This window comes from Canis lupus, chromosome 15 (assembly GCF_003254725.2).
Source record: "Canis lupus dingo isolate Sandy chromosome 15, ASM325472v2, whole genome shotgun sequence".
NCBI classification, from domain to species: Eukaryota; Metazoa; Chordata; class Mammalia; order Carnivora; family Canidae; genus Canis; species Canis lupus.
The window spans coordinates 6,119,840-6,137,470 of NC_064257.1; the positions used below are offsets into that span (position 1 = coordinate 6,119,840).

The 17,631-nt window shown below is 51.3% G+C and overlaps 1 protein-coding gene across 3 annotated transcripts; it reads left to right on the forward strand.

Annotated features, from left to right (window-relative positions):
• The first annotated feature begins 148 nt into the window (after positions 1-148).
• On the forward strand, positions 149-16,903 carry TRAPPC3 (trafficking protein particle complex subunit 3). Of its 3 annotated transcripts, XM_049093894.1 has the most exons (6): positions 5,649-5,798; positions 6,206-6,342; positions 14,047-14,144; positions 14,390-14,489; positions 15,528-15,710; positions 16,168-16,903. In XM_049093894.1, coding segments are annotated over exons 3-6 (405 nt in total). In that variant the 5' UTR covers positions 5,649-5,798; positions 6,206-6,342; positions 14,047-14,142; the 3' UTR covers positions 16,288-16,903. The 3 variants fall into 3 exon arrangements, with proteins under 3 accessions (XP_025275715.1, XP_025275714.1, XP_048949851.1); XM_025419930.3 differs by lacking the exons at positions 5,649-5,798; positions 6,206-6,342 and adding an exon at positions 149-448; XM_025419929.3 differs by lacking the exon at positions 6,206-6,342 and having other exon boundaries at positions 5,589-5,798.
• Positions 16,904-17,631: the final 728 nt, after the last annotated feature.

The window sequence follows — 17,631 nt, forward strand, 5'->3', positions numbered from 1 at the left end:
CCCCCGCGCCCCGCCCGCCGGCGCGGGCCCCCGAGCTCGCGCCGCCTCCCCTGCGGCCGCGGCGGGGGGGGCGGCGCCGGGGCTCCCCGAGGCCGCCGGGCCCGCCGCCTCCCCCTGCGGCCGCGCGTTGGTACGCGCCACAGCGCCGGGAGGCTATGTAGGGAGCGCTCGGGTGACTCACCCGCCGCCAGGACTGGGGGGAGCCGCGGGGAGCGGGCCCGGGAGCCCCCGATCCCACCCTGGGACCCGGGGGCTCCGGCGCTGGGTGCAAAGCGAAACCCTCTCTCAATCCCACTGCAAACCAAATGCGCCCGGGAGAGCTCGAGGGAGCGCGAGGAGGGCCCCAAGGAGACCCCTAAAAGGGCTCTGCTTTCTCTCCCCCGGTGATGGCTGGCACCGGGAGAGCCCAGGAGCCTTGCTGCTGCCGCCCTTCCTCCAGCATTCCATGGTGGGTGTCTTCCCTGCCCCTCCGGGGTAATTACAGGCCTGCGCCAATGCTTTACCCAGGTCTCTAATCTGCTGGGTCCCTCCCAGCTCCAAACCGGGTGGTCCTGGCCTTGCACCTCCCCCACCCCCCACCCCCGTCGGGAGACCCCCTCCAAGGTCCCCGGAAGGATTTTGCTCCCCTGTGGCCTGTCAAGTAGAGAGCCAGCCCCTTCTGACTTCCCTCCCCGTAGTGTAGTCTGGCTTCCCAAGTCTCCTTGTCAGTGCCAGCGGAGGTGGGGCCCCAAACCAAGTCTGGACACTTGGGCAGCCCGGGGTGGGGGTGGGGGAATGGAGGGGAAGCTTGCTGGGAAGATGGATCGATGATGGTGCTACAGGGATTGACCGAGGGGAGGAAAGAGGAGGCACAGCTGGGCCCTGCCACCCCTCCCTGCCCTTTGTCCTGACCTCTAGAAGGTCATTTCTCTGGTCTCCATTGTCCAGAGATTAGGCCCAGTGAGATGCTAGGCTCCTGGCCCTATTTCGCACTAGCGTCTTCTTTGAACAGCTCCAGAAAGCAGCCATTTCAAGGGGGAGGGGAGGGAACAAAAGGGTCTGGGTCTCAGGCAACCTGGAAGCAGCCTGCCCCAGGAGGAGTGAGTGGGGTGGTGGTGGTGCTGAACTCTCTTGGAAGGGCCTGGGGAGGGATTCGTGCTGCCTCTGGCCCCAAATCATTAGAAAATGATGATGATGGAAAGCCTGCAAGTGGAGCTGCTGATCTTCAGCTAGTATCTTACCTTTTCTGAAACCCCATTTGCTCACCTATAAAATCAGGAAAACAATGGTACCATGATGTGTCATGGGGTCACTGTAAAAGTTAAATGGGACAATGCAGATGAAGTGCTTAGCACAGAGCCTGGCATGTAAGTACGTAATAAATATGATGATGGTGGTGGTGGTGGTGGTGATGATGATGGAGCTTTAAGGATAAAAGCAGATTAGGAGGAGGGACAGACACATCCCCCCCAATCTTTCTTGTCAGCCATCCCACCTGCAAGGTGAAGGGGCCATGTGGATGACAGAGTCCAGGACTGTGCTTTGTGAGGTCAGAGGGCTCAGGGCCTGCATTTTCCAGAGCTGAACCTCCCTATCCTGAGCCAGGCAGTGAGTAGACTCAGAATTCATGAACAGAACCCAACAGGGGCAGGTGCCTAGGTAGCTCAGATGATTAAATGTCTGTCTTCTGCTCAGGTCATGATCCCAGGGTGCTGGGATCGAGCCTCATGTTCTGCTCTCTGCTCAGTGGGGAGTCTTGCTTCTCCCTCTCCCTCTGTCTCTCTCCCTGCTTCTGCTCTCTTTCTCTCTCTCTCTCTCCCTCCCAAATTAATAAATAAAATCTTAAAAAAAAAAAGGTGGGGGAGCCCTCTGGGATAGTTCTTCCACCACCCCTCACCCCTGTGATCTTGAGATCACTACAAGGATGAAGACCCTGGGTGGAAACAGTGGGATACCTTCATGGGCTAGACCTCAATAAGAGTGGAGGGGAAAATAAATGGTAGCTAAAGATGAAAAGACAGGCCAGGGATGGTCTCTATAGGAAGATCTGAATGCCAACTGACGTCATGATCTGCATGACCTTGATCGTGGGGAGTTGTGAAGGGGAGGGGTGAGCAGTGCGTTAGAACTAGAAATTCTCTACTGTGTCTAATGATCTGGGATTGACTTGGAGGAGTCATTGCAAAGACAATGTGGGATTAGCCTACGTCAGCAGTTCTCGACCAGATGCAGTTTTGCCCCCAGAGAGGACACTTGGCAACGTTGGGAGAGACAATTTTGGTTGTCACAACTGGGTGTGGGGGGGTCCCTGGCATCTAGTGCTTGGACATCAGAGATGCCGTTAACATCCTACAAAGCTCAGAGCAAAGAATCATTAGGCCCAAAACGTCAACGGTGCCAACACAGAGGAATTGTTCCCTAGACTGAGAGTGGAGGCATCTATACCCCCACACGACGCTAGTGGTGGGGACAACAAGGCATCTGGGAGTTAGCCAACTTGACGGACAGTTCTCTTGGAAGCCCCAGGCTTTCTGTACAACTGAGGAGTCCAGAGAGAGTCTGGGGAGGATGGCAGAGGGGCAGCCAGGAGAGCAGCGTCCTATGATTGATTAAGTTGAAGCAAACAGATGGACAGATGGAGTTGGCTCCTTTCCTTCTGTGCCCTGACTGACCAGGATCCCTGGCAGATCCCATGCTCGGAGAAGGTTTAGAGTGTGTATGTGTCTCTGGGTTCGGGCCTGGGTGACCGTGTGTGGGAGCCTCTCACATGGCCCCCTGAATATTGGACAAGCGAGGCACTTGTCACATCAGGGACCAACCGCAAGCCCCAACAGGATGCCCTGCCCTCTTTGGTCAGGGGCAGGGAACTCTCAGCTCCCCTGTGCCCCCCCAGCCGCCCAGGGCAGTCCCCTCCTCCTCGGAAACAGGCATGAATGAGCTGTTCCTCTCACCATGAGGCTGGGCCAGGGCTGAGGGCAGGTCACTGAACAGGGATCAGAAATATGTCCCCTTTCTGATCCCCCTGGGCGGGGTGGGGAGCAGGAGCAAGAGCATTCACAACCTAGGTTTGGTGAGCCAGGGTCCAGGATGAACCTGATGGAGAGGTGAGGGAAATCACCGGGAGACAGACAGAGATCCGAGATATGAATCAGACCAAGGCCCTGGAGGCTGCCGCCACACTTACAAAGTAGGAAGTGGGAGGGCCCCAGTGGGGGCAGCAGGCGGAACAGACACCAGCCTCCCGCTCCTACCCTGCCCCCCAGGCACTGCACTGTGAATGGGTCTCTAACCCACACTGCTCTCCTGGGGAGCCCTCCAGGCCCACTCCCTGGGGCTGGGGTTGGAGAATGTCCTCAAGGGCGGTGGTGACACCAGCTGCAAATAAGGCCTCCCTCCCTCCAGCTTGGGGAGAGGAAGGAACAGGGACAGTTGGAGGGGGGAGGAACGCAGATCCAGGACCAAATAGGCTCAATGCTTTGGATTTTTGGGAGGGGTCTTTGTCTAGAGCCCCTGCTAGGAATGGGAAGCTGTCCCTGCTGTATTCTTTTTTCTTTCTTTTTTTTTTTTTACAAACATTTTATTTATTTATTTATTTATTTATTTATTTATTTATTTATTTATTTATTTATTTGAGAGAGAGAGGTAGAGGGGGAAGCAGACTCCATGCAGGGAGGCTGATGTGGGATTTGATCCCGGGACTCCAGGATCACGCCCTGGGCTGAAGGCAGGCACTCACGCAATCGCTGAGCCACCCAGGCGTCCCTGCTGCATTCCTTTCTAGAGAGAAGGAGAAAAGGAAGGGAAGGGGTGCCTAAGTGTTCCTAAATGTCCTGGCCCTGAGCAGGGGTGGAGAGGGACTGGGATTTGGGGATGACGGAAGCCTTACTGAGAACCCCTGGAGCATTGGTCTAAGGAGCTTTAGTTTCCCATCTGAGCAAGGAGGAGACCCTATAAGTCAGCTTGAAATGGACCCCACCCCTGTCCTTGATTCACAACTTGTGATGCAAGAAGGAGTCCCAACGAAAAAGACTCCAAAAGGAACAATCATAGGCGAACAGAGGAAGAATCTCAGAGGTCGGAAGATGGGTAGGGAGAGGCTCCACCTCCAGCTTCTCCAGAACCACCCTGCCTGACAGCAGGCTGGGTGGGGTCGGGCGGCTGGCCCTGACTGTGACTCAGGTTTCTGTGGGCAGCCAAGGGCAGCCGGCAGGGAGGAGCCCAGACTGAAAGACAGGCCAGCCAACTGCAGCTTTCACCTCAGCTGTCCTCTCTCCTGGGAATTCGGGAGGTCCTTCCCAGGCCGTGCGGTGCCTCAGGGGTGCTAGCCGGCCCTTGCTTCCTTCCCCCACCCCAGCCAGCCGGCCTGTTCCTTCCCAGCACTCTCAGCCAAGGCATTGACCCTGGAGGGAGGAGGAGTCAAAGGTCACTGCCTCTAGGGAGGCCCCGAAATGTCTGTGTCACTGGAAGAAGGGTATACTAACCGTGGGTGCTGAACCCTGACGGAGAGACTGGGGGAAATCTTGAGAACTGGCTTTAAGCTGGGGCAGCCTGGGCTCCCCCCACCCCCAGACTCCCCCAGCCCGGCTGGCTCCCCGGCTAGGCTGGTCGTCATGGTGAAGGCTAGGGGCTAGAATGCAGCTGCTTACAAGTCAGGCTTCCAGGCTCAAGGGAGGGGAGGATGCTCGGGCACTCCCAGGCCGGGCCTCTCATGGTTGACCAGCCAGAGGGGACGGCTGGAGCTGAAACTGAAGAGCTATGGTCAGGGACTGCAGGACTTCCCCCTGGTGACGGGTGGGGCTGTGGCCAGCACACCCCCTGGTGTCTCTGGGACCTGTTTGTTGGGCTGTTTTTACAGAGTAGCTGGAAGAAAGGGAGACACACTCTGCGGCCAATTGCCGCGCACTCGTGTCTCACCAATCTTCACAACAACTGGGGGAGGTCCAGGGACTTGCCTAAAATGGCAAAGCTGAGATTAAAATCCAGGATTGGCTGTTACCGACGTTGGTGATCTTTCTTTTCCAGGGAGCAGGCAGGGTAGCTGTTCTTGGGGAAGGAGAGGAGCAAAGTGGCCTGAGTTTTAGGCAACCGACTAGATGTCCCATCCTGAGGCCACAGTGGTAGGGTGCAGGTACTGGCTGCCTTTGCAGCTGGGGGACAGACGACAGTGTGATAAGAAAGCCACTAGTGAAATGCTTGGCACAGAGGAGCTTGTTAAGTATTTTTGCAGTAAAAAAAAAAAAAAAAAAAAAAAAAAAAGCCAGATTCGCGAATGAGCCGTAGCTAGTGTCCTAGCACATCCTGGGAGCTTCTGGCTCTGAATTGCAGCAATAGCGGAAGCAGCTAGTTCGAAAGGGGGACTTTCCAAGAGCAAGCCCGCGAGAGAGGAATTGGCAGAGCATCTGCGAGGGTGAGGGTTGTGGGCGGAGGGGGAAGGAAGCGTGCGGGCGGGACGGGATCACCGCGAGCTCCGGACGCCACCCAGCGGCCAGGGCGCAGCCCCGGCGGGAGCCGGGCCCTCACGCGGACCCGCGCGCGAAGCACCCTGGGAGTTGTAGTCCAGCGGTGCCGCCGGTGGGGAAGGCTGGGTGCTGTAGTCCGACGTGTGTGGGGCGGGAATTACCCCCGTAGGTCAGACCGCGAGTCCCGTGGTGCCCCGCGGCGGGCCGCGCAGGCGCGGTGAGCTGCTGCCGGTCAATCCCGGAGGCTGAGGGGCCGCGCGGTGTCGGGACGGGTCGCCGAGTGGGTCTGCGGCGAGGCGGGGGACGGCGGCCGGCACCATGTCCAGGCAGGCGAACCGCGGCACCGAGAGCAAGAAAATGGTAACCGGGAGCGCGTGACTCGGCGGGCGGGGCGGACTGGGGCGCTCTGGGGAAGGGGCGCGGCTGGGAAGGGCTCCCACGGCGGGGGGCGGGGAGGGGAGGGGGGCTGCCGGAGGGGCAGCGGGGCAGAGTCTCGGCGGGGGGCGTTGCAGGCCTGAGGCCGGTGGCAGGGCCGCCCAGAGACCCCTCCCCGGGGCCCTGCGGCCCGCTGGGTGCTGCACCCGCGGCGGCGGCGGCGGCGGCGGTCCCCGCCCCGGGCCCGGCACTCGATGCACAGCAGCTCCCTTTTTTTTTTTTTTTTTTTTGAAGTAGCAGCTCCTTTTTAATCCGCAAAGTGACTCTCAGGTGGACAGCGTCACCGCAGTTCTATGGCTCAGCCAGGTTGCATAACTTGCCCACTTTTGCAGCTTAGGGAGAAGAGGGAGCCTCGGAACACAGGTCTCTAACTCCAGGGCTTCAGAGCCGCTAGGCCCCTTAGGCATCGCCGGAGATGCCCAGATGCTGGTCTTGCCCGAAAGGAACTTCCGATTTGGAGGAGTAAGAGGTGGGCCAGGGTAGGCAGTAAGTGGCGGTGCCCCTGCGGGGGAGGGGCGCTTCCTTCCTGCCCTGGGAAGAGTGGGACACCGAGTCGTCGCGTAAAGGTTGGCTGCAGGTGGCAGCTGGGCCTGGAAAGTAGCGCAGATGACGTTTATCTCCAAGTGAAGACCTCTTGGCAGGTGTTCCGTTTCTTTGCATTTTTTTTTTTTTAAAGTAGTTATTCATCAGAGACACGGCGAGGCAGAGACACAGGCAGTGGGAGAAGCAGCCTCCATGCAGGGAGCCTAATGTGGGACTGGAACCTGGGACTCCAGGATCACGCCCTGGGCTGAAAGGAGGCGCTCAACCCCGGAGCCATCCTTCTTTGCCGCGTTCTGACCTCCTCCAAAATTCCCCATGCTGTCTTTGTTTTCTGATTTAGAAACTAAATATCCAAGGTTGCAGGTTGGGGAGGCCGACCCAGCTCCGAGGTCCTTTGTTGATGCTCCGCTCTGGAAGGGTGATTAAACATCCCTCCCACCTTGGCATCGTACAGCAGGAATTGCATCAAAAATGGGCTCCAGGAGGCCCTGATGCTCCAGGGTAGTATTGGTTTTCTCTCCGACCCCTTTTGAGAAGCTGCTACCTATGGATCGTCTCCCCAGAAATATTAGATTGACAAACGTATACACAGACGTTGACTTCCATTTCTGGGGGGGAGGGGGGATTTGTGGGCTCCCTGGAGATCCTACATGGATCACAGCTTAAGAGCTTCTGTTTAGGGGGCACCTGACTGGCTCAGTCTGAGGAGCAAGCAGTTCCTGATCTGGGGGTTGTGAGTTCAAGCCCCACATGGATGCAGAGATTACTTAAAAATCTTAGAGGATCTCTGGGTGGCTCAGCAGTTTAGTGCCCCCTTCAGCCCAGGGCGTGATCCTGGAGACCTGGGATCGAGTCTCACATCTGGCTCCCTGCATGGAGCCTGCTTCTCCCTCTGCCTGTGTCTCTGCCTCTCACTCTCTCTCTCTCTCTCTTTCATGAATAAATAAATAAAATCTTTAAAAAAAAAAAAAAAATCTCTCCTGTTTTGGAGGCAATACCAGAAATTTAAAAGAAAAAAGTTATATTTTGTTAGAAAACAGAGTCACATAGGGAAAAAAGCATGGACTTTGTTGGAATTATGTCTTGATTAGTCCTCAATTTCCTTATCTATAAATTAGGCATAATAATGCCAGCTTAGGATTAAGTGACATAACAGTGTACAATGTATGGGGCATAGTAAAAGTTTCTTTCTCCTCTTCCTAAGATAGGAGCAGATATGAGAGGTCTTCATGCTTAATTTTCATATCTTACTCTGGTATTTTTTTTTTTCCTGAAATGTTTAATACTGTTTGAAGCAGAAACCCCCAGGTTCCACCCTTGACCCCCGGTGTTCACTTAGCTCTGGCAAGTGGGAGAAATAGGGAAAGACAGCAGCACCCTCATCTCAAGGCTTTTGCAACTCCCAGAGTCTCTGCTTAGAGAGTTCTTCCCCCCAGGGGTGCCTGGCTGGGCTAGTTCAGTCCATGGAGCATGCGACTCTTTTTTTTTTTTTTAAGATTTTATTTATTTATTCATGAGAGACACAGAGAGAGAGAGAGAGAGAGAGAGAGAGGCAGAGACACAGGCAGAGGGAGAAGCAGGCCCCATGCAGGGAGCCCGACGTGGGACTCGATCCCAGGTCTCCAGGATCAGGCCCTGGACCGAAGGTGGCGCTAAACCACTGAGCCACCAGGGCTGCCTGGAGCATGCGACTCTAAATCTCAGGGTCCATGGGATTCTCAGGGGTTTTGAGTTCAAGCCCCACATTGGGCATGGAGCCTACTTTAAAAAAAAAAAAAAATCCTTCCTTCCCCCAGTGAGTGACCCTAATCCTCGTCTAGTTACTCCCCACTCATTCATAGTTACTCAGATGTCACCTTCTCTGAGAGGCCTTCCCTGACTACCGTGACTAGTTTTCCCTACTGTTTTTCTTCATAGCGCTGTTTCATTACGAATTACATACTTGTTTATTTTCAGTCTCCCCCATGAGAATGTAACCACCAGAAGAGGGATTTGTTTTGTTCACTGCTCTATTCCTAGCATCTAGAGTGATGCTTGGCCCTAGGCAATCGATATTTAGTGAAAGAGTGACATGAAGGTTTGGTGCATCCTCTCATTCACTCCCTGCTGGCGCCTGCTTAAGGCTTGTCACATGATCCTCTTTGTGGCCACCTGGTTTTGACCTGCTCTTCTCCTGCCAGGAAGTCTCCCCCTCTAGCATCCCTTTTTCCCGTTGGCCCTACCTTCTGCTGATTGCTGTGTTCCCACTTAAAACATTCCAAGACTTAAATGATTAATATGCCCGAGGAGCTAGACCTCTGCTTTTAGTCTGGGCAAACAGAAATAGCCCACATATCTGGCAGACTTTCCCTGAGCCCTGACTGTATGTGTAGGTCTGTCTAGGTGCTCTGAGAGATGCAGGCCTAGTCCCTAACCTTGAGAAGCACATTGTATGAGGCAGAAGAGTATATAGCACAGCGGCATAGTGCTGTCTGGCCTGGAGTCCCGGCTTAACTGCTTACTTGCCTTGTTACTTTGGGCGAGTGTCCTGATTGTCGTAAGCATCAATTCCACCGTTTAAAAAAAAATAAGTTAGGGAACCCTGGGTGGCGCAGCGGTTTAGCACCTGCCTTTGGCCCAGGGCGCGATCCTGGAGACCTGGGATCGAATCCCACGTCGGGCTCCCAGCATGGAGCCTGCTTCTCCCTCTGCCGGTGTCTCTGCCTCTCTCTCTCTCTCTCTCTCTCTCTCTCTCTGTGTGTTTCTCATGAATGAATAAATAAATATAATCTTTAAAAAATAAGTTAGAAGATGTAGTAATAGTATCTCTCATGGGGTTGTTCTAAGAATTGAGATAATGCATGAAAAGCTAGCAGTGTGATGGTGCATGTTACGTAGTTGGCACTCGGTGAAAGTCAGCAGGCATCCTTGTTAGTAAAGTTATTAGCCTTTATGGGTCTGTATAGTGTTTGGTTCCTGAATTCCATGGACAATCAAACCTTCCCTTATTTTGTGTCATGTTACTAGTAACCCAACCCCAGCAGCTCTCTTCCCCAGTGCTCAGGTGAGATACTACTTTCGTAATAGCACTCAGAGTCTCCCTGACAGGAGGCCGGAGGCTGAGACAGGGATGGACTCCGTCCTGTAACTGACCTTCATTCCCAGCTGTTGGGGGCAGTCATACTGAGTTACTTGTGTTGGTAAAAATAGTGAATGCGACTCTTGGAGCATTAGCTCCAAAGATCAGTCCCCTTAAGGAGATTTGTTGTTTGTCTGGGGCACTAATTGAAAACCCTTTTGAAAACCACCAAGTGCCGTAGCTCACCTGAAGTACGGCTTGGCTTAACTTGTTCTGCTCAGGTTGTGCCTGTAGGACTGGGAGATCAGATCACCTATTCCAGTATGAAACCACTCCTGTGGTTGTTCTGAAGAGAATATTTAAGTGCATTATTCTCAGAGCCTCCCAACAATCCTATAATCAGTGTGACAGATTTTACTGTCGCCATATTTGAGTGAGGAGATTGAGATTATGCAAAGTGAAGTGACTTAAGTAAACTCTCACGGCTAGTAAGTGGCAATCCAGACTCAGAATCAGGTCTTCTGACTACAAACCCAGTATTCTTTCTGTATGTCTTACTAGTTGTTACGGAGTTCTTTATGTTGATTTAAAATCTCCCTTCTTGAACCCGGCTCGGGGTACTCTCTCATACCACACCACAGAGAACTAGTTTAAGAATAAAAATAACAGGGGATCCCTGGGTGGCTCAGCAGTTCGGTGCCTGCCTTTGGCCCAGGGCGTGATCCTGGAGTCCTGGGATCGAGTCCCGCATCGGGCTCCGGGAATGGAGCCTGTTTCTCCCTCTGCCTGTCTCTCTCTCTCTATCATGAATAAAAAAATAAAATCTTTAAAAAAAAAAAAAAGAATAAAAATAACAGGTGCATGGGTGGCTCACTTGGTTAAGCATCTGGCTTGTAATTTTGGCTCAGGTCATGATCTCAGGGTCATGAGACTGAGCCCAGCTTCAGGCTCCACAGCTGCTTAAGATCCTCTCCTTCTCCCTCTGCCCCTATCCCCCCCTAAAAAATAAATGAGTAAAATAAAAATAACAATATCTGGGGATCCCTGGGTGGCTCAGTGGTTTAGCTCCTGCCTTTGGCCCAGGGCGCGATCCTGGAGTCCCGGGATCGAGTCTCACGTCAGGCTCCCGGCATGGAGCCTGCTTCTCCCTCCTCCTGTCTCTGCCCCTTTCTATGTCTATCATAAATAAATAAATAAATCTTAAAAAAAAAAAAAAAACAATATCTACTTCTTGTGTAGGTGTTGTATAGCAGGTGCCCTACAAACAGTATCTCATTAGGATCTCACAGGAACCCTCAAGGACAGATAATATTGTCACCATTACATAGATGGGAAAAAATTAATCCAAGATATTAAATGATGGCCTAGATCACAACTTTTTTTAGGGTGGTGCTCAACTATAAGAAGACTGAGTCTTGGGGGATCCCTGGGTGGCTCAGTGGTTTAGCGCCTGCTTTTGGCCCAGGGCATGATCCTGGAGTCCCGGGATCGAGTCCCGCGTCGGGCTCCTGGCATGGAGCCTGCTTCTTCCTCCTCCTGTGTCTCTGCCTCTCTCTCTATCATAAATAAATAAATCTTTAAAAAAGAAGAAGAAGAAGACTGAGTCTTAGTTACCTAACCTTTCACCTGTAAAATGGGGATAAATATTGTTTGTTCTCCTAACCTCTCATGGTTGTGATTAGGGTCAATGAGAAACTATCTGTGAAGGCATTCTGAAGGTTTTATAAATGTTTATGGCCATTATGATTAAACATAATTAAAGCACCTGAAAGTAGGAATGTTGCAGAAGAGATTCCTGTGTTTTTCTGGGAGGGAGAATGTAGTTATTATGTGCAGTGAAGAAACCGCATTCGTTGAATGAGCTGGCCTTTAAGGTCTCGTGGAACTTTTTGTTGTAAGGGTCACACGGACTGAAAACCCAGGTCAACAGTAACTTGTCTTCCTCTTCTGCTTTCTTTTTTGTTCACTCCTCTCAAGTCACACTGGTCTCTTAGCTGTTTCTCAGCCATGGCAGACATACTCCCACATCAGTGCCTTTACACTTGCTTTGCAGGATCTCTTCACCCGGATATCTTCATGGCTTATCCTTACCTCCTTCAAGTCTTCACACAAATATCACCTTACTGGGTCTTCTTTGAGTATCCAATTTAAAATTGATCTCTTGGGCACCTGGGGGGCTCAGTGGTTGAGCACCTGCCTTTGGCTCAGGTCGTCATCCCGGGTGACGAGATATATATATATGAATGTAAATACCCCCTGATTTCTGTCTGTGGTTGTTTTTTTTTTTTCCATAGCTCTTATTATCATCTGACAAGCCTTATATTCAAATTATTATCTGTTTCTCTTCTATTAGATAGTCCCTGGAACATGGTAAACTTTGAGTAAATAACTTTTCTATACCACAGTCCCACTCCTATTTTTAAAGTATAAAGATCAGGACGCCTGGGTGGCTCAGTGATTAAACATCTGCCTTTGGCCCAGGGGCGTGATCCTGGAGCCCCAGGATTGAGTTCCACTTCAGGCTCCCTGAAGGGAGCCTGCATCTGCCTCTACCCGTGTCTCTGCCTCTCTCTCTGTCTCTCATGAATAAATAAAACCTTTAAAAATATATATTAAGTATAAAGATCTTTAAGTTACATATTTGCATTGCGCACTGTTTCAAGTAGGCTTGGTTCATAATCAGAGACGGAAACAGACTTGCAAAATAGGAGAGAGTCTGGAGAGCCTGGGCCAGGAATCCCATTCCGGATCCCAAGCATATTGATACTGTGACCATGGATAGATCTGTCTAGAACCTTGATTTTTGTTATTGGTAAACTGGGGGCTGCTGCATGTGTAAGTTCTCGATAACATTGTAGTATATCTGTTACTTGGCATTATGGTGGGTCGAGGCTGTTGGAATCGCCATCCAAGGGCTCGTTAATAATGGAAGGAAAGCTCTCCTGATGGAATGCAGTGGTGCCAACTCTGTAGACTGGTAACTGCTGGATTGTCTCCATCCATTCACGTCTAAGCCATTCTAGTGACAAACCCTTAACTTTACTAAAAAATCATTGTGCTCCTTAATAGCTTCCCCTTAATTGCCATATTTGGTAAATGGTTTCTTGGAGACACCCTGATCTGACTGTTTTAGCTCAGTTCAAAAAGTTTCCTGATTCTAAAACTGATTCTCTTTGACTTCCTAGTACAGCTAAGTTTTTCGTTGCTGGTTGTTGTGGTTTTGTTTTTTTGGGGGGGCGGGGGTTATTAATATTGCACTTGTAGGGAACAGAGGATAAAATGAACACTGGCTTAGGAATTCTTGGCTTTTGTCTCCCAAAATTACTTTTGTCAATAATTAGCTGTTGGTCCTTGGACATATTATTTAATCATTTGAGTCTGTATTTCCTCACCTGTAAAATGAGATTAATTCCTGCGCTTTCTGCTTTACAGAATTCTTGTGGGATGGAAAATGTGATCATGAAAAATAGAACGTAGTGTGTAAGCAAAGGCACTCCCAGTACTATTCTTGCAGCGACCTCGTCACCAGGGCATGGGGATGAGGTGAGGGGCACTGACACGCTGCGAGCCTGGGCCTCAACATTATTTGGACTTTGCTCTCCAGAAAACTTGAGGACAGAACAGTGCTCTGCTCCAAGTGTGACAAGGAGGAAGTGGCTGAGTGATTACTTCCATGCGAATATATTGGTCCCGATGTGCTGATAGCATGTTTCTCCCTTTACTTGGCTCTGATGGTGCCTTGCCCCACACTTCATGCCTTCATTCTGCAGTCTTGGTATCAGTCATCCTGTCACCTTCCACACCCCTGTTTCTTGGCCGGTAGGTGACAGGAGCCTTTATCTAAGACTGTGATTTTAACTGTGATCATAGTAGAAACCAGTCCAGATCAGTATTGTATTTCAGGTACACAAAAAATTGGCTTCCTTTCAGAGTTACTCCTTTCCTGGAAACATTTTCGCTCTGTGTCAAGAGGAACATTACTTTTCCTTATGCTGGTGACTTAGGAGGGGCATTGTCAGTGTGGTGGACTCTAGGACTTCTTTCCTCCCCACAGACCAGGCTGCCGGGTCCTCTGCTGTCCTGGGTAGGGCACTGGGAGTGCAGTTGAACTCTTGGCCCTGACGCTGCAGACATGCTTGGGTGTGGAGAAGCCATGGGTCCAAAAAGCTAATCTGTAAATGTCTTCTCCAGGTCTGTCTTTCATGGTATCCAGTGGATGGCGGCTATGGGGGGTTCCGGGGTTAGCAGAAACCCACCTTGATGTGTTGGAAGAGTGACTGCTCCATGTGCGAAGTGCCTTTTGCAACCCGTTCTTGAGCATTGGTGGTATAGTGGCTAGCATGGCTGCCTTCCTCTTATAACCCGTTCTTGGACTTTGGCTTCATGACTGAAGCCCTGCCACCTTGACCATGGGGGGCTGCCCTCCTTGGCCACCCTACGGAGTGATATTCTTTCCCATTGGACACAGATGACCTTCCTTGGAATCTGGACAGCTGCGCTGAGGCTGACCTAGACTCATTAAACTTTTTCTTTGCGCTTCTTGTTCCTAACTGCCTTTTGAATCTCTTTTAGAGCTCTGAGCTCTTCACCCTCACCTACGGGGCTCTGGTCACACAGCTGTGCAAGGACTATGAAAATGATGAAGATGTGAATAAACAGCTGGACAAAATGTGAGTAAGCTCCTCTGCAGGAAAGACAAGAATGGGGCTCCCCAGGGCACAGTCTCCAAGGTCCTTTAGAGCCCAGAATGGGGTCCTCTTTTGTAAGCTACATTTTCGACATAGTTTCCACTCAGCTCATTTATTGAGATATTTAAGAATTGTCCCTGATTTTCCCTGTACCACCAGCAGCCTTACATTCAGACATAAGACGTTCACACTCCATGATATGGTCTCTTCTCTCATTTTCCTCCCAGGGGCTATAACATTGGAGTCCGACTGATTGAAGATTTCTTGGCACGGTCCAATGTTGGGAGGTGCCATGACTTTCGGGAAACCGCAGATGTCATCGCCAAGGTCATTATCCTGGGCCACCTGGCTATGCTGAAGGATGTGTCACTGGGAGGCACTACTTACCACTCTCTCCATCTCCCTTAGAGGGGCCCTTAGTATTCCGAAAGACTAGTCAGGCAGCTGTCTGGGCCAAACAAGCCTTCCTGGTGGTTTGGGAATAGCACAGATTATGAAGAGGGAAGAGTGGTTGGAATCATCCGGGTGGATGAAAGCCCCCGTGAAATCAAAGCCAGATCTTGACTGCGAAGATGTAGTAGGGTAGTATGAGGTAAAGAATACAGACTATGGACTCAGACAAACCTGGCTTCATATTCTGGCTCCAGTCCTTTCTAGTTAAGGGTAAGTTACTTTTAAACTTTCTAATTACCACTTACCTCATCTTTAAAAGAAACTAGGAGCTACCTCACAGGGTGGTTGTAAGGAGTCAATGAAATAATAAGCATGAGCTCTCGGGTGAAATGAATGCACTTCACGTAGCACGCTTGTAGGAAATGGTCGCTATTGATAATAGTAGCGTTACATTTTGTAGACCTAATAATAAATGATAAAACGCCTCTAGCTTTGTGGCGTCTGGCACCTAAAGGTTGATTCTTTCTGTCGTAGAGCAAGCTGGCCCAAATCATAGAGAGGGCTGACAGTGAAGAGAGCTTCAGCTCTGTGAAGATTTGTTACTAGGAGGGTGGATAGAGGGAAGGGTGTCTTCAGAGTAATTGTGCCGCAGTGACCTGTATTTGCTTTCAAGAAGGGTTCTGGAGAGCACAGAGGACAGGGCAGTGGGCTGGGCCTCCCATATGGTGGTTCTGGGAAGCCAGCCCCGTCAGAAGTGGAGGTGGTCAACGCGTTCCCTGATCGTATGAGGCCTTGAAGGAGCGGGCTGTGGAATTATGCAAAGATGCTTTTCCTTTTTTGCCCTGAATACCTAAAGCCCTGGTGTTTGCAGAGGCCACAGTTTTGTTCCCGAGCCACCTAACTCTCCTTCACCAGGCCCAGCAGCTTCCCTGCTGCCCTTCCCCCACGGTGCTGTTGTGTGTCCCCTGACAGGTGGCGTTCAAGATGTACTTGGGCATCACTCCAAGCATCACCAATTGGAGCCCAGCTGGTGACGAATTCTCCCTCATTTTGGAAAATAACCCCTTGGTGGACTTTGTGGAACTTCCTGATAACCACTCATCCCTTATTTATTCCAATCTCTTGTGTGGGGTGTTGCGGGGAGCCTTGGAGATGGTGAGTGCAGCTCTTTCCCTTCTGGGACACCCGAGGTGCAGTAGGGGCTTGGTAAATGTTTGAATGAATGAGAGAGAGAGAGAAGAAAGGCCCTGGCTCACCTCAGCACTTGGCTGCCTGAGATGTGATGCTGCTGAGCACAGGTTCCAAGTTGGATGCCTCTCCGTGGTGATGACCCTCCCTGACGGTGGTGCCATCAGCCCCCAAAGCCCAGGACCGTCCATTCCCAGGTTGGCTCATGTGGGGCCAATCTCACCTGTGGTGGTTCTTTGCTCAATCCGTCCTTAGGGTCGGGGCCACTGCTTTCTACAAGGGAGCATTGGAATTGGCAGTCTTGTTCTTGCCAGAGAGCAGCGCCCTTGTTGGGACTGCTGCGGATGAGTCAGAGCCTCGTCCCCCATGGTTCCCAGAGCCTGTGGCTAGGCAGCTGCCCCTTTATTTTCCCACTGTCCCCCAGGTCCAGATGGCTGTGGAGGCCAGGTTTGTCCAGGACACCCTGAAAGGAGACGGTGTGACAGAAATCCGCATGAGGTTCATCAGGCGAATTGAGGACAATCTCCCAGCTGGAGAGGAGTGACCATCCCCAGGACTGGAGGGGAGCCAGCAGGAGCACTGCTTGGAATCCGAAGCCTCAGAGCTCCCTCGGCCTTTAGGAACTAAGTGACTCTCTAACATGGTTGTTACATATTCTTCTAACTGTTTCCATTCTCCAGGCTGAGATAGTCTGTTTACCCCACAAGCGCAAGCCTACACATTCAGGAGGGAAACTCTTTGCTCCAGTTCCCTTCAGAGGGGCTGGATGAGGCCATGTTTGGTTGGACTAGAAAGAGCTCAACCGTTTTACATTCCTCTTTGAATTTTCCAAAGCAAAACCCGTTTTGACCCCATTCAGAGGCAAGCCTCCCCCGTCTTTTCCTGGGCCTTCGGGAAACCATTGGTGAATGGCTGTGGAGAATCCAGGGTTGTGGGACGGGGGAGGAGAGGCCCATGGGGTGGATAGGAATTGCTGGTTGTAGTGTGACACTCTCGTGCTTGCCAGGAAGGAGGAGTCTCGTGCCGGGAACACTGACTACTGGGAAGCCACACAGGTCTCGTTCCTCCCTGCTGTTTGGAGGCGACATCTCCTCTTTTTACAGAGGGTCCATCCTTTTTTTCTTACAGTTTCTTCAATAAAGACACATTCTTGAGTGAAATCCTAAGTGTGTCCTGTTTTCTTTCCGGAATTTTGTTGCAGTGAAGTGAGGAGACCAACTGAGTTCCTGTGTCCTGACTTACTTTTACTTGGTCTCAGAATGGCTCCTTCCCCCAGACCAGAGTCTGGGAAACCTGGGTGCAAATACCCCTTCAAAGTCATTTTTGGGTCTACTGTCTAGTAAAATCTAGAAGCAGACCATTATCCTAGATAGACCTAAAATGGACTATCTTAAGCTCTTGGCCACTGAGTCAGAAGAAAGGAGAGGGGCTCCTTGCTGGCTCAGTTGGTAGAGCATGAGACTTGACCTCAGGGGTGTGAGTTCAAGCCCCCTGAATGGTGTAGAGTTTACTTAAAAATAATGACAATGAGGGCAGCCCCGTTGGCACAGCGGTTTAGCGCCGCCTGCAGCCCAGGGTGTGATCCTGGAGACCCGGGATCGAGTCCCACGTCAGGCTCCCTGCATGGAGCCTGCTTCTCCCTCTGCCTGTGTCTCTGCCTCTCTCTCTCTAGCTGTGTCTCTATGAATAAATAAATAAATAAAAATTAAAAAAAAATAATGACAATGAAAGCCAGGTTGGAGAAGGTCTGAGAGAATAAATGAAGACTAGGGGTACCCAATTTTTCTTCTTTTTATAAAAGCTTTTATTTATTCATGAGAGACACAGAAAGAGGCAGAGACACAGGCAGAGGGAGAAGGAGGCTCCATGCAGGGAGCCGATGTGGGAC

What these genes read in the sequence shown, in the direction of transcription:
- TRAPPC3 (XM_025419929.3), top strand. Translation starts at nt 5,757, where the DNA reads ATGTCCAGGCAGGCGAACCGCGGCACCGAGAGCAAGAAAATG. An exon ending in CCGCAGATGTCATCGCCAAG is followed by an intron (nt 14,490 to 15,527) that starts GTCATTATCCTG and finishes GTCCCCTGACAG; the next exon opens with GTGGCGTTCAAGATGTACTT. An exon ending in TGCGGGGAGCCTTGGAGATG is followed by an intron (nt 15,711 to 16,167) that starts GTGAGTGCAGCT and finishes ACTGTCCCCCAG; the next exon opens with GTCCAGATGGCTGTGGAGGC.